The following is a 14,901-nucleotide window of genomic DNA, read 5'->3' on the forward strand; positions in this document are numbered from 1 at the left end:
AGAAAACAGACACTGAATGATTTTTAAGGGTAGGAATCTCACTGTCCCCCTCTCTTTTTCTCTTTATTTTTCTCCTTTTCTCTCCTCCCTCTTTCCCCTGTGTAGATCTACACCACTTACTCCTGATCCCATTTAGTACTCTTTTTCTTCTTCAGTCAAACAAGGTAAAAGGAAATTCCCCTAAGGAAACACACAAGTAAGTCTTGAAGGACAAGCACTGGACACCCTCATTTCTCTTGAAGGGATGATGCTGTGATTCATATGGTGAGAAGTCATCTTCAGCAGTCCTTGGAGACTCACAAGATCAAGAGTAAAAGAAACTATTATGACTAAACGTTAAGTCTAGGATTGAAAGTTTGTCTTTTATTTCTTCTACTCTTTAGAACTTGATTGAACCAGCATTATTCATCTCATTCCATTTATTATCTACATCAAGGAATATAAAATAAGCCAGGCTCCTGTGCCTTGTGCCTGTAATCCTAGCTACTCAGGAGGATGAGAGTTGAGGATTGCAGTTTGAAACCAGTCTGGGTAGAAAAGTACCTATCAGACTCTTATCTCCTCTAAACTACTCAAAAACCAGAAGTAGTGATATGGCTCAAGTCGTAAAGCTCTTGGCTCAGGGACAGGATCCAGGCCCTGAGTTCAAGCCCCAGGACCATCAAAAATTAAAAAAATATATAATATATATTATATTATATATAATAGTAGGACAAGGTTCTGAATGAAAGCTTCCAAAATGGAATTACTTCCAAGTCTTAATGAGTTGAGATTACAAGTTCATTTTGGTGTTAGCACTCATTCTAACCCCCTATTCTACACTCTGAAGTCCCAGACAGTAGTGTATCTGATACAATGATGATTTAGCCAGTAATGCTGGCTTTGTGTCCTAGCTTGCCTCCCTGAACCTCAGTTTCCTGATGGTCAAAGGAAGAGCGGAGGCTTGATGACTTTTGTAAGACTTTTCACATCTCTCTAAGAAAGACCAATCTTGACAAACTGATCACAGAAGCATGCGTGTTTGAACATCTATGTGTTTTTATTCCACTTCTTCAACCAAATGCATCTTCAATGTTAGAAATAAAGCTCATATATTTCTTCTTCTTCTGAGAAATAAAGGCAAATCCACAACAAGGGAGGTGTGTGAGAGGTTTGTTAGCATGCAGGACACCTCTTTTACCCACTACCATCTGATACAGCCTCCCCCCACCCCCAACTCCACACATCGCCTGCTCCATCACGTAATATCAAATCCCATGCTCTTGAAGACAATATCAGCAAGGAGGAATTGTAATCTCCTGTTAAAGAATAATGCATAAAGTGATATCACTAACAGATTAATTGTATCATCCATGTCAAAATGCAAAGCATTATCACATTTCTTTGTTTATTTTGTGAAATGAGGAAAGTCTTTAGGATCAAGTCTCATCATCTAAGTGGGTAAGATACTGAGATTTACAGACCTCAATGTTTAATCTCCTTTGAACACTAGAAGCTCAGGACTCTATGTTTAGGACATTCTGATTTGTACATAGGAGAAGAATGCAAATGCCTTGTAGTGTGTTCACAAGGGATAGTAGAAAGATATATGAAGATCATTAGTGTTGATAGCCTGCTTGTCAATTTATAGAAGGGATCATCCAGGGAAATAGGCCTCATCATTCTCTCTGGACCCTATAGACCTTTTATTAACCACCATTAAAAGAACAGACTTTCTTTTCTCAGCCCTCAGTACTCTATGGCTCTTTTAGAGGTTTATTTGGAAATTTTAGAAAATATACATCATTTTGAAACCTGGAAAGCACTTGAAATGTGTCATGATCTACTGTAGCCATTGGCTACAGTAGACCATTGGCTACAGTAGACAGATATGCATTTGAGATGTATGTTTTTCTTTTTTCTTTTTTTTTGAGATGTATGTTTTTCAAGTTGAGGTATGCTGTATGTGTATAAAATGCACAAACAATTCCAAAGGCTCAGTATAAAAATGAGAAAAAGGAAGGAGAGTGGAGGGAAGGAATAAAGAGAGGAGAGGAGACGGTAAGGGAGGAAAGGACAGGTGAGAAGAAAAGAGAGAAGGGGAAAGGAGAGAAGAAGGAAGTGGGAAGGAAAGAGAAGGAAGGGGAAAAGAACAGGCCAAATATCCCAATAATAAAGGTTGATGTTGTTCACATCTTAAAATGAAGTCTTAAAAATATTGAAAGAAATTTTATAGTAAAATGAACACCTGTTTCTTTTTTCCTTTTAAAATGTGTCTATTCCAGCCAGGCACGTGGCACATGACTATAACCCCGGAACTAGGAAGGTTCAGGCAGAAGGATCATACTGGACTATACAGTGAGAGTCTGTCTGAGAAACAGGAAACTAAACAAGACTCATTGAAAATATGTAATTGTATAAATGGTCCACGTATTATTATTTGTTGGGGCAGCATTGTTTCATACTGAGATATTAAACTGGCCAAAAATTTAAGATGAAGTGCATTAAAGAAATTCTTATGTATGGTTTGTTACATATGACAGAGATTCTCATATCTCAAATTTTGGAGACATGAGTATTCAAAGTAGACTTCAAATTTGTTGCCACTTTTGTGTGGAAATTGTCCTCCATTTTTGTTGTTGTTGTTGTTGATTGTGGGCCTTAGACTCAGGACCTGGGCGCTGTCTCTGAGCTCTCTTTGCTCAAGGCTAGTGCTCTGTCATGTTAAGCCACAGGGCCACTTCCAGATGCCATTGGTGTGTGGTCCACTTATTTTGGGAACTTATGCCTCAGTAGAGGGAAAAACATCTTAAAAGATATAGAATGTAGACTCCATTGATAAAGGTGCATTGTATTTATAACCTGACTTGTGGAATCGTAACTCTTATGTGCAACCACTTAACAATTTTTTTCAATTTAAAGAATTTAGAAATCTTTAAATTAGGGGCTGGAGGTTTAGCCCAGCGGAAGGGTGCCCGCCCAGCGCGCGGGCAAGACCCTGGGTTCGGTCCTCAGCCCTGGGGAAAAAAAAAGAAAAAAAATGAAATCTTTAAACTATAATCATCGACTTGTTGATTCCATACCAATTAATTGTTTAATTGCCTTATCATTGTTTATGTTACTTACCAATCCTCAATTACTATTACTTTCACTGCAAAGCCTTAAATAAGCTGTAAAAATATTGTCTTAAATTACTATTGCTGTGCTCATTCCTTTAACAAATTTATTACTGTAGCATGTGTATTTGTAAATTTGCACAAATCAAGCAATGAAAGTTATCAACTAGCAGTAATAATAAACTTCTAGTACAAAAGCACAAATCTTTTAACGTAAGGTTTGTGAAGTAATTTTATCTAAACAGATACAGTGTGACCTTTAAGAACAACTATTTGAGAATTCTTATGTCCACAGCAGGAGATTTTGCATATGGTTATTGTATAAAAAGAAGAATAAAATCTTATTTTAGAGTGTAAAAACAACTTATGCCTTGGGGAAATGGAGAACATCTAATTACATATTTCATTGGATTACATGGATCCTAGAATTGTAACACTCATTATGCCATATGAAAATAGCATTCTCTTATAGTTATACAAAGGGATTGCCATTAACAATGCAGTTTATGAATGCAATATATCTTGCTCATTGTCACCCATTTCAACATTCTCACCTATCTCTCTATGACACATCCCTTCTCTCATTCATTGGATTCTATTTTTAAAAAAGTATTATTGTGGAAGTACAGGGCTGGGAAGGTGGCTCAGTGGTAAGGTGCTTGCTTTGCATGCATGAGACCCTGGGTTCAATTCCTCAGCACCACATACGCAGAAAAAGCCAGAAGTGGCACTATGGCTAGAGCACTAGCCTTGAGCTGAAGAGCTGAAGGACAGCGCCCAGGCCCAGAGGTCAGGCGCCACAACTAACAAAAGCAAAAACAAAAACTAAAAAAAAAAAACAAAAAAAAAAACCTCAACTTATTGTAAAGGTGATATACAGAGGGGTTATAGTTACATAAATCAGGTAATGAGTACCTTTCTTTGTGACTAGTGTAACCCCCTTCACTTGCTTTCTCCAAGCTTTTACCTCCTGCCCTCCCAAATTGCATAGTTCATTTTCAACATAGTGTCTAGTAAGTATCACTGCTACATTTGTTCACCCATAATTCCACCATCTCTGTGCTCCTCCTGTACCCCCCAAACCAGACAAACTTTCAAGTAAGACAAAAGGTATAGAAAACAAAAACAGCAACAAAGCAGGAAAAAATAACATAAAACATCTTGTTTCCATTTCTTGGAATTTGTTTTATTAAATATCATTTTATATGATCATATGCAAATAGCTCCTGAGCCTATCTGATCATTTCCTAGAAATATCCTCCTGTGGTTTCATAGTGACTGTCTAGAGTCGTGTATAATTTATCATGTCCAAGTGTATATTTTTGTCTTTTACAATCCATTCTGTTTAATTGTAGATTAGAAGGTGAATTCTAATTACAACAAATGAGGGAAACCATGCAACCTAGGTTTTTTTGGGTCTGGCTTACTTTGTTTCCCCTTTCCCCTTCTACCCTATTTCTTTGACTCTGTCATACCTCTTTTGAGTAACCATTTCTTTTTCTTAATTGGAAATCTATAACTAATTGTCTATTGCCAGATATTTTAATTTTAGTCACACAGATTCTATACCTTAGAAATAAGAAAGATTCAAGACCCGTGAGGAAGGTCAGGCTTCCCCATGGGTTTTGTTCTAGAATAAATAATAAATGTGTTTGTGAAGAAGAAAGTATACATTTAGTAGTATATTTCTCTAGGAAATAGTTTATACCTATATTTCTAATCTGTGTCCAAAAATTTACATACCAAAGCTGAGAAACACTTCCTATCTTACCTGAAACACAAAAGTGAGAAGATTTCATGTAGTGTGAAAGTCATCAAGAAAGTGTCACTAAAGAGCTTCTTCTAAGACTGGGTTCCCCAGCCCCCCCAAAAAATTGTTTTGTGTTTTGTTTTGTTGTCTTTATTTTTAAAAACTGCCTGTTAAAGCACAATTAGAGACTATACTTACCTTCTTACTACCTCAGGTCTCATGTTCCAGGCAGGGCCAGTGATTCATCTCTGAATATTCGTGCATGTCAGGAAAGTAAAATTGTAATAAGCCATTGAGTTAGCAACAGAATTAAAGCAAGGAACTTTAATATATTAATTCAAAATAATATAGAATTTAAATATATAAAATATACTATATGTTAATGCACCATACCATCATATATAATACTAATTATTATATATATGTGGAGGAGAAAAGGGAGAAAATGCAGACAAGAATCCAAAATATATCCTACAAAATCTTCCTTCATTATATAAATATTTATATAATATATAAATATATGCTCTACAAATATATTTTATATAATATAATATGCATTATATTATATTTCAAAATATTTATATCTGTAATATAAATATCATATATTTATATATAATATATAAAAAGAGCTTTTCATAGATAATGGTCATATTCATTTAGTGAAAAGTAATTTTCTTTCTATTGCTTCAACTTAATAAGCCAGTAATATATATTATATTTTATTATACTTCTATATTATGCTTACTGTGTTGTATATTATTGTATTGTACTGTTTTATATTAATTATAATATAATGTGGCATGTCTTTGACAATAATATATGTCCTATTTAATATGTACTACATAAAATGTGCTGTATATCTTTGGTAACTTCTTTAATAAGCTATCTCTTCCCACTTCTACTGCTATGAGTTGTATCATCTTGGCATGTCCATATATGCCCACACTGAGCCTCAACCCCTGAATCATTCTCCTCATCCCTCATCCCCATTCCCAAACCAATCTCAACAAGGTTGCTGTTCTATTTTCACACATGTACACAAATCATTTTGACCATATTCACTTTCCTTCACCCTCTTCCTTTACCTTCCCCACTCCCACTAGTGCCTACCCCTAGACAGAACCTATTTCACATTCTTGTCATTCATTTATTGAAGTGTATGTTAATTGTTCAAGGGGGTCCCTAAATTAACATCCACATTCTTCTTCCCACACACTGCACTATCAGTCTCGATGTAAACTATTTGAGAATTCTTATGGTATCAGAAAATACTTTTTCTATTGTTGCCATCCAAATGTATTTATCCTAAACAAGTATTCTTCCAAAAAATTCTTGTTTATACCTGAATGTTTGGAAGGAAATGTAGACATAGAGTTAAGAATAGCAAATGGTATTAAGGGCTCACAGAGGTAAGGATGTTCACCATTAAACAGCGCAGCACTTATCATAATTGATGCTATGCTGTGTGTACAAATAGAGAAACCCCACAACTATAAGCATGGGCTCAGGGACACTTTTTCAACATGACAACTAGCCAAAGACTCTGAAACAATTAGAGAGATCAAATGATATGAATGGGAGGAGAAAAGCTTTGGGATAAGGAAATCCTGGAGAATGTGTTTATGGAGAGAAGAAAGATGAATGACATAAGTGAATATAATTTCTCTTTCTCTAATCATTTCACTTACTAAGTTTGGCCTTTGCCCATCTGTTCAGTAATTCTACAATTAAGATTGATTGCCATTCCTTTTAATATTATTTTCCTCTTCATAATTGCAGTATTTTGTACTCATTTAGTAACCCGCCAAGGTGATTGATAGATCCTTATGTTGTTTTGTCTTCAAATGTGGCTACGAGACAGAAATCCAGATAGAACTAGATCTGGCTCCAAGTACTAAATGAGTATGCATTTCCAACTCTCAATGCAAAGGTTATTCTCCATGTTTATACGTGCCATCAAAAAAAATTTTTTTGGGGGGGGGGTCAGGTCGTGGGGCCTGAACTCTGGGCCTGGGTGCTGTCCCTCAGCTCTTCAGCTCAAGGCTAGCTCTCTACCACTTGAGCCACAGCGCCACTTCAGGCTTTTTTTCTTTTTGCTTATGTGGTACTGGGAAATCAAACCTAGGGCCTCATGAATGCAAGGCAAGCATTCTACCACTGAGCCACCTTCCCAGCCCAATGCCATCAATTTTTAAGGTCATGTCTATGTGCTTCAAATGTGATTCCTATCCAGGCTTAGTGTCTCTTTGCCTCTACATCGACATAGTATGGAAAATTATGCCTTGGATTTGGATACAGTTAAAGGTAGACATTCCCATTCTGTCTATACATGTGGCAAAAGATCACTGTGACTAACAAAAAATAGTGAGACCTTTAATTTCTCCAAATTATGTCATAAAAATTCCCCTATTCTTTCCACAAGAGACATCTTGCTTCACTTTGCCAAGATGGTGGATGTTGTTTAGAGACTGTTTCAATAGAAAATAGTTTTTGCTTTTGCCACTTTTGAGGGATTTTATTTTTTCAATTTCCCCTACTGACTATATGATTTATGGAAAGTTGGGAATTTTAAGTTATAGGCCATTACTTGCCATTCTTAAACTCCAAGATTAAGAAGAAAAATGCTCCTTGGTATACCTTGACTTTATTTTTTAAGGAGAAGGGAATCAGATGCCTATGGATACATCTAGAATATATACCATGGCCTGACTGATTTTAGGGAAAGGAAAAAAGTTCAAACTATCTTCAGCTTTCAACAATGTTTTGGGTAAAGTAAAATTACCCTGACTGAAATGTAAGTAAATATTTGGACTACATTTTTCATATTCTGATGCACCCAAAGTTGCATGTTTGGAAGGGGTGAAATTGTTACTCACCGTTGGCAATAATATGTCTGGGTGATGTGAAACAGATAGGCTCTGTTTGCTATCAAGTGGACTTTCCACCACTAGAGAAGAATTCAGCAAGAAATTCTTAAGCCTATATGTAAACCTCCTCATGATACCATTTATTCCGATGAAGAGCCTATGTTCAAAGGAAAAGACTTTCTGGGTAATTATGATGGTTGGTATGTTAGCCAACTTTTTATTGATAAATAATGGAGACAAATATCAACTTAAAAAGAAGAAAAACTTATTTTCGCCTGTGGTTTCCAAGGGCTCTGTCCAAAATCAGTTGATACCATGGTTTCTCGGATTGTGGCAAGTCAGTGCCTCTGGGGGCTCCTATGTCAAAGAAAGCAGCCTTTCTGAGAAAGGGATGTAGTGATGAAATATAATTATTGGGCTTTTAGATAATGTAAGGGTTTGGAATATGTTTGGAGCATGTCAAATAACTTTTAAGTCAACTAAAGAATCCAAAGCTATAGACTAGATATGTACTAGAAAATGTGTAATTATTAATGTTATAGTTTGAATTGTATCCTCAGACATGATATATAACCATCTGAACCCCTAGCACCTGAGAATATGACCTTGTTTGGAAATAGGCAGCAGCAAAGATGTAGTTGCAGTAGAGTGGAATGGGCTCTTGATCCATTATGAGGGGTGTCTTTATAGGAAGAGAGAAGAGAAGATGATGTGGAATGAGTACAGTAGGTAAAAGGCCATGTGATTACAGAGGCAGAGATTGAAGTGATAGTAGCTCCTAGCCAAGAAATGCTGAGACTTGACAGCAACATTACAGACAGTAGGAAGAGGCGAGGGGAAATGCCATCCCCAGTTTGAGAGGAGCGTGTGCCAGTCACTTGATTTTAGAAGCCATGCCTCCAGAACCACAAAAGAACACTTTTATGTTAGTGTAAGCAGCACAATTCATGGTACTTTATGCAGTAGCACTTAAGGTAAGCAAGAACATTTTAATAAAATCTCAGCCACCTCAAAGAGAGGAGGTTTACAATAAAAGTTGTCAAAAACATAAGAAAGGACCTTAGGTGTTTTTTGCTCAAGACTGACATTCTACCATTTGAACCAAAAGGAAGGTTGTTAGGTCAGAAAATTTTCCCACCAAAGTTATTTTTATATTCAGTTTCCGTTGACTCATAGGTCAACTTTCCTTGAAGAGTTTCTATTGGCAGTTATAGATTTAAGTTGTCAGTAGCTACTTCTCTACAATACAAGAGCTGATTCCTTATTTGCCAATTGTCCTTCACCCAGCCTTCATGAACTGTTCATACATGCTAGGATATTTTCTCTAGGGGATATTCTTATCCAGGCTATACAGACCAGAAAGAGGAAAAGCAACATTTGTGTCCATGACAATAGGAAATGCAAAAAATATGATGATGAGGGGAGAAAAGTGATACATTACTTCTCTCAAGAATGCTTTGGATTGTTGGAAAGAGGGAAGTCTCTTGGGGACTTAGATTAGAGATATGGCAGAGGCTCTCCAGAAACAAGCCAACAAGGAGAGAAAAATGCCAACAATGGTCAGTAGGAGACATGGGTGACCATTGCACGAGAAAGAATTTAAGAATAATTTCTTGTAGTCTTTATTCTTTCCTTCTTTGTGAAAAAAATGATGTCAAAAGCTGATAGAGTTAGAAGGAGCTGATGCTTCCTTTTGGCTCCTTTATCTGGTGTGTTGTTCACGGTCATACTACTTGGAGCAGATGGAACCAGCCCGGGAGTGAGTTATTATGTGAATTTTTCTATTTCCAAAACACATGATATTTTCTTGTCTCCATTGCAAATAAGTCTCATTCCAACCTCAATGAACAGAGTGAACAACTACTTATCATTTTGCCCATTAAAGTTGTCAGTTGTTAAAGAGATGGAAAAGATTTCAGAACAGGGAAAAATACATCAGAGAACCTGAAGAAGAATGATCTAGGACTCCAAGTCTAGAGTTAAAAATCTGTCCATGTATAGGTTCCAATATAGCTGAAACAAATACAACCCTTCACTTACATTACTGCTATGTAGAAATTGGCAAGATGGAGAAGGTATTCTAGTCTATGTCATCAGCTTTTGATTCTGGAAAGACAGCATACAATTGTTCTGGTATATTACACAGACTTGGGCCACTTAATTTTCTCATAAATAGCCAGTATACGTATTAAATGAATTGGCAGAGAGAGAGAAGAATAGCTGCCATTTTTCAATAATAACAGCGTGCCTCCACTTTTCTTTTCCCTTCTGGATCCTTGTCCTGATGGGTGACAGCAGAGTAGAGTTCAGTCTTTCACTGGAGTCTCTCCAGGAGACTTTGATTCAGAATGGAATGCCCTTTTAGAACATATCAATTTTCTGTGCAGAAAATGTTAATGGCTCATTAGAGACTAGAGAACAAGCCCACTCAGAGATGCCTGTGATCTGGACCAGACTTTACTCTTTTCCATCTACCATTTTCATACATTATTCACCTACAAGAATCAATAGTCCAATGTGGTTGCTTCAGTACTATATAATTTTCTGCCTCCACATTTCTGTTCATTTCTAAGAAAGCATCTAGGCAGCAACCTAGAAATATTTGTTATTCTTTTCACCTATTCTCCATAATTATTTGAAACAATTCTTTATATATACCTTCAGAAAATTACTGGTGAATAGGTATAGAATTTGTTGCGACTACTATCCTTTGTGATTTCAAAAGAACATTGCATATTGATTCAACCTTCTGACCACCTAAATCGGCTTTGTTTCTTTGTCAGGCTCAATGCATTTTATGTCAAGTTTAATGCACTCAATATTGGATTTTTCACTTTCTCCTTTTTGTTTAAAATTGCCTCTACTGTTTTCATTTTCCCATTACTGCCCACTCCTCATCACAGCCCAGTTATCAAAACAGTTTTCAATCTAGACCTAGAAATGGTTAAAGAAGTCTAATCACCAACACTGCTAGCTGAAGTTTTATTTACTGTTTGTTCTTCTGATGATGTAGACATATGACATGCATATTGGTATTGTGCTGCTATTAATTGACTCCCAATCTGGAAACCAGAATTTATTGTGCATGTCCAAAAAAATCATTATGCGTTTCGAAGACTGGGTAAGCAATTCTTTGAACTCAGTAGAGCGTAAGGCCTTTGACTATGAAGTATATAATCTGATGTTTATAAAGGATATAGTCATTCTTCTTGATTATTCTGAAGATTTTTCACATCTCACCAAACAAAACAGAATATACAAGTGTCTTAGGGAAAAGTTATCCTCTGAAATACAAAATGTAACTTCATAGACCTCAAAATTTACTTAAATCAATTACTTTCAAAGTAACAGAGTGAGTATTCTCTTGACTCAAGGCTTAGGAACACAAGCTGTCTTTACATGTTTATGTGTCTTACTTTGATGAGTGAATATGAGATAAAGAGAAAGAGGTGTATTAGCTACCACTATTCTAATTGGAATGGTTGAACACATCATCTTCTGAATTCCTCTTTCAGTCACTTCAGTAGTTTTCCCATCCTCAGACAAGAAGGATCTCTTTTTGTTTGTCCTGAAATTGATTGCTTATACAGTACAATAAAGAAGAAGGAATCAAAGAGGAGGTCCATACACCGAAGGCTTGAAGAGAAATAGTAAGGAATATGGGGAAAGATGAGCACTTCAATGAAAGAACCGATGTTCTGCTTGCTTGTATAAGAATCCTATTTTGTTTATGCCAGCAGAACATTCAGGAGTAGTCCCTTTCAAAGGACTTTTCTACTCTAGTCACACCTACTCAAAGACATTCCCTAAACCCATTGCATATTTTCCCACCACAAAGACTCTTGCTCTTCTACTGTGTCTGCCTTGAATTCCTTCCTCTATCTTTTCTTCAGTATCACTGGACCCTTCTATCTTGGTAAGAAAACTTCCTCTCAATTCATATAATACAAGTCAGTCCTACTGAGGAAAATTGTGAGCAGAAAACCCAGGATAAGATATTTAAACATTTCACCATTTACTAGATATGTAATCTTGAAGAGACCTAGAGACTTCTTATAAATTCTTATGTATGTCCTCATCCTTAAAATAAACAAATATTTATGTTGCATCTCAAATTTGTCAACCTGGTTTAGTGGTGTCTTGATTCTGTTTGTGATAATTGATCATACTTGGGATTTATTTCCACCCATTTCAGCTCTTCAGTTCAGAATTCTCATTAAATTGGCATTCTAATTGCCATATTTTTCATATATGCTTTTCCTATTGTTCAACAAAGTTAAATAGATGTTTGCTTTGGGGGTTGAAAAGTATTAGGTATTTATTATTTTATAGAAACATTAAAAATGTATTTAAGTATTGACAAGCATAAGGAGGGACAAAAGTTAAACAAATGCAGCAATGGTATTTGCTAGACACTATGTTGAAAATAAACTATGCAACTTGTGGATGAGGACAAGAGGAAAAACCAGGAGAGATAAGGGGAAAAGATGACATTGTCTATAAGGAAATATACTCATTACCTGACCTATGCAACTGTAAGCCTTTTCACTGTCACCTTTTCAATAACAATGTAAGAAAAAGCAAGCATGGTGTTATAGCCAAGAAATAATAAGCAAACCAAGAAATAGTGACAATAATAATTTTGTTTTGTGTCATCTATATATTGTATAACAAAACATGAATCTAGCCTCTATACATATGTATTTTTGTAAGCTACTATATTCATCAGCATTGTCTATCCACATTTATATTCTGCAATCCACATTTCCCTTCTTTAAAGAGAGTATTTTAACTTTAGTTGAGTCTCGTTAACCACAGAGCAGTGTGCCTCTCATAAGTATAATAACGTTCAGTAAATGAGATTTATTCATTAGAATGTCTTAACCACTTTGGGGTGTCTAAATTATAAACAAAAAATATTAAATGAGACAAAACTTAGGTCTTAAAAGCTGACTCTGTGCTCTTGCTGATAAACTGCAGCCATTGCATACACCACTAATTGTTTTCGCCTTTTTCTTTTCTTTTCCCTACTGTTTTAGTTCGTGGCGCAGCCCAATTGTCAACAGCTTCTCGCCTCTCGCTGGTACGATGAGTTCCCGGGCTGGAGGAGGAGACACTGGGCAGTGAAGATGGTGACGTGTTTCATAATAGGACTGCTTTTCCCCGTCTTCTCTGTGTGCTACCTGATAGCTCCTAAAAGCCCACTTGGACTGTTCATCAGAAAGCCATTTATCAAGTTTATCTGCCACACAGCCTCCTATTTGACCTTTTTGTTCCTGCTGCTGCTTGCCTCTCAGCACATCGACAGGTCAGACTTGAACAGGCAAGGTCCACCACCAACCATCGTCGAGTGGATGATATTACCGTGGGTCCTGGGTAAATGTGTTACTCTAGAAAATATAATACAAAAAAAATAATACGTTACTGCCATGGAATTTTGTTGCTCACCAAATAATATTTATTAATGTCTGAGATAGAAGGATGTTTAAAACAGGTTCAGATCATAGTAGTTCCAAGACCTGATCCTCCAACTAAATGGATAGTTTGCAAGCTGTAGTATCCTTATTACCAAACACAGACCCATGGAAGTGCAGCAGATTTACATAAGTTTTATAATTCCAGATTTCAATAGATTCATCCCCCACAGATGATTCTGCCTTGTCATTCTTTGACTTTGAAAACTTTCTAACCTGATTCAGTGGCCACCGATAATCATTCTAATTTTCTTAATACCTATGTACTTTCTAAAACATAAACATGATTTAGGTGCTGGTGGTTCACACTTGCAATCCTAGCTACTCAGGAGACATAATTAGAGGACTGCAATTTAAAGCCAGCACAGGTAGAAAAGTTTGCTGGTCACGATCGCCAAAATAACCAGCCAACAGTAGGTCTAAAGGTGTGGCTCAAGTGGTAGTTAGTTGAATAAGCAAGCTAAGCAAGCTTGATATGTTGGAAATGAAGAAGTAGTATGACAAAAATTAAAGAATGGAAACAAGATAAATACAAATTACACTGAAGAATTAGAAATATATAGTCACAATGATGTACAAAAAAGGATTTAAGTTTATATCCGTTTCTGTAGTCATCCAGAATTAGAAGAAAGAAACTACATGGCATCTCCTGTCTCCTTTATGTCCTTAATCCAGAAAGATATTTAAATCTGATGCATTTCATAATGAGGGAGAAAAATCTTATTTAGTAAAAAGACACAAGGTTTTTTTTTCCTACTTCTTCTTGTTATTGTAGCCATGATTAAAATTTATATTTTAATTATTCTTTTTTTCTGTATTCTACTGTGGTTTGTTGGGGGGAAAATCACATTTTATCAATTTAGCTCATCATCTTAAACCCCTGTGGTATCATACCCATCTCATTAGGAAGAAATACAAGTTTCATGATTCACAATCTCAGAAATCAGTTTAGATTAACTTCAAAACTGCTGGAAAATGTAGTTAGGGAAAGCCAGCAAAAAAAAAAAAAAAAAAAAAAAGGAAAATATGGCCTTCTGAACTCTGAGCTAGATCTACTTTTCAATTCTAAAAATGATAAATGCCTAAAGTAACAACATTAAGAAAGGCAAGATTTGTTATTTCACCTATGTGTCAATTTTCCTATACTTTAAAAGTTTGAGTCAACTTTAGATCAGAGTAGGTTCTAATTAATCTGAATTACATAAAATCAATATAATCTTGCCTAAATTAGAAGAAAAGTTTAGATCATGTGCAAGTATCCACTTGAGTAAAATAATTATAACCTTCTAGCTGATTCTAAAGACGGATATATTCTGTCACCATTTAAATTGTCTCACATGAAAAGTACATTTCTACATGAGTTGTCTTCATAGAAAATACTTCTTGGTACAGTTCTTACAGAAGCATTTAGGAGGGTATTTTCCATTGTGGACTTATATAGACTATCAGAAAAAGTTTTAACATTTTGTATTATTATTAATCTTTAAATAGTTGTACAAAGATATTCTCATTTTAACCTTCACAAGGCAAATTGTCATTATCATGGTCTATAAAGTTTGTGAATTCTGTGAGCTTTGACAATACAGATTATTTCTTCCACATCAGGTGATGTTTACACTTCTTTCCTAGGCTTAGTGTAGGCTGTTCCCCCTTTCCCTTCCATTCCTCCCTTCCCATTGCCGTCGTTAAGTTGCTTACTTCTTTTTATTCTATGT

The 14,901-nt window shown here is 35.8% G+C and overlaps 1 protein-coding gene across 5 annotated transcripts in view; it reads left to right on the forward strand.

The window, feature by feature from the left end:
• Window positions 1-14,901, forward strand: part of Trpc4 (transient receptor potential cation channel subfamily C member 4) — a 205,060-nt gene that overhangs the window by 125,530 nt on the left and 64,629 nt on the right. For 3 of the 5 annotated variants that reach the window (XM_070002920.1, XM_070002921.1, XM_070002919.1), the window contains exon 4: window positions 12,752-13,088. In XM_070002920.1, coding sequence (XP_069859021.1) covers window positions 12,752-13,088 — 337 coding nt within the window. Of the gene's footprint in view, window positions 1-12,751; window positions 13,089-14,901 lie in introns of those variants that run through there. The other 2 variants (XM_070002923.1, XM_070002922.1) reach the window with 2 other exon arrangements.

Source organism: Dipodomys merriami, unplaced genomic scaffold (genome assembly GCF_024711535.1).
Source record: "Dipodomys merriami isolate MVZ:Mamm:240054 unplaced genomic scaffold, mDipMer1.0.p SCAF_6, whole genome shotgun sequence".
NCBI lineage: Eukaryota > Metazoa > Chordata > Mammalia > Rodentia > Heteromyidae > Dipodomys > Dipodomys merriami.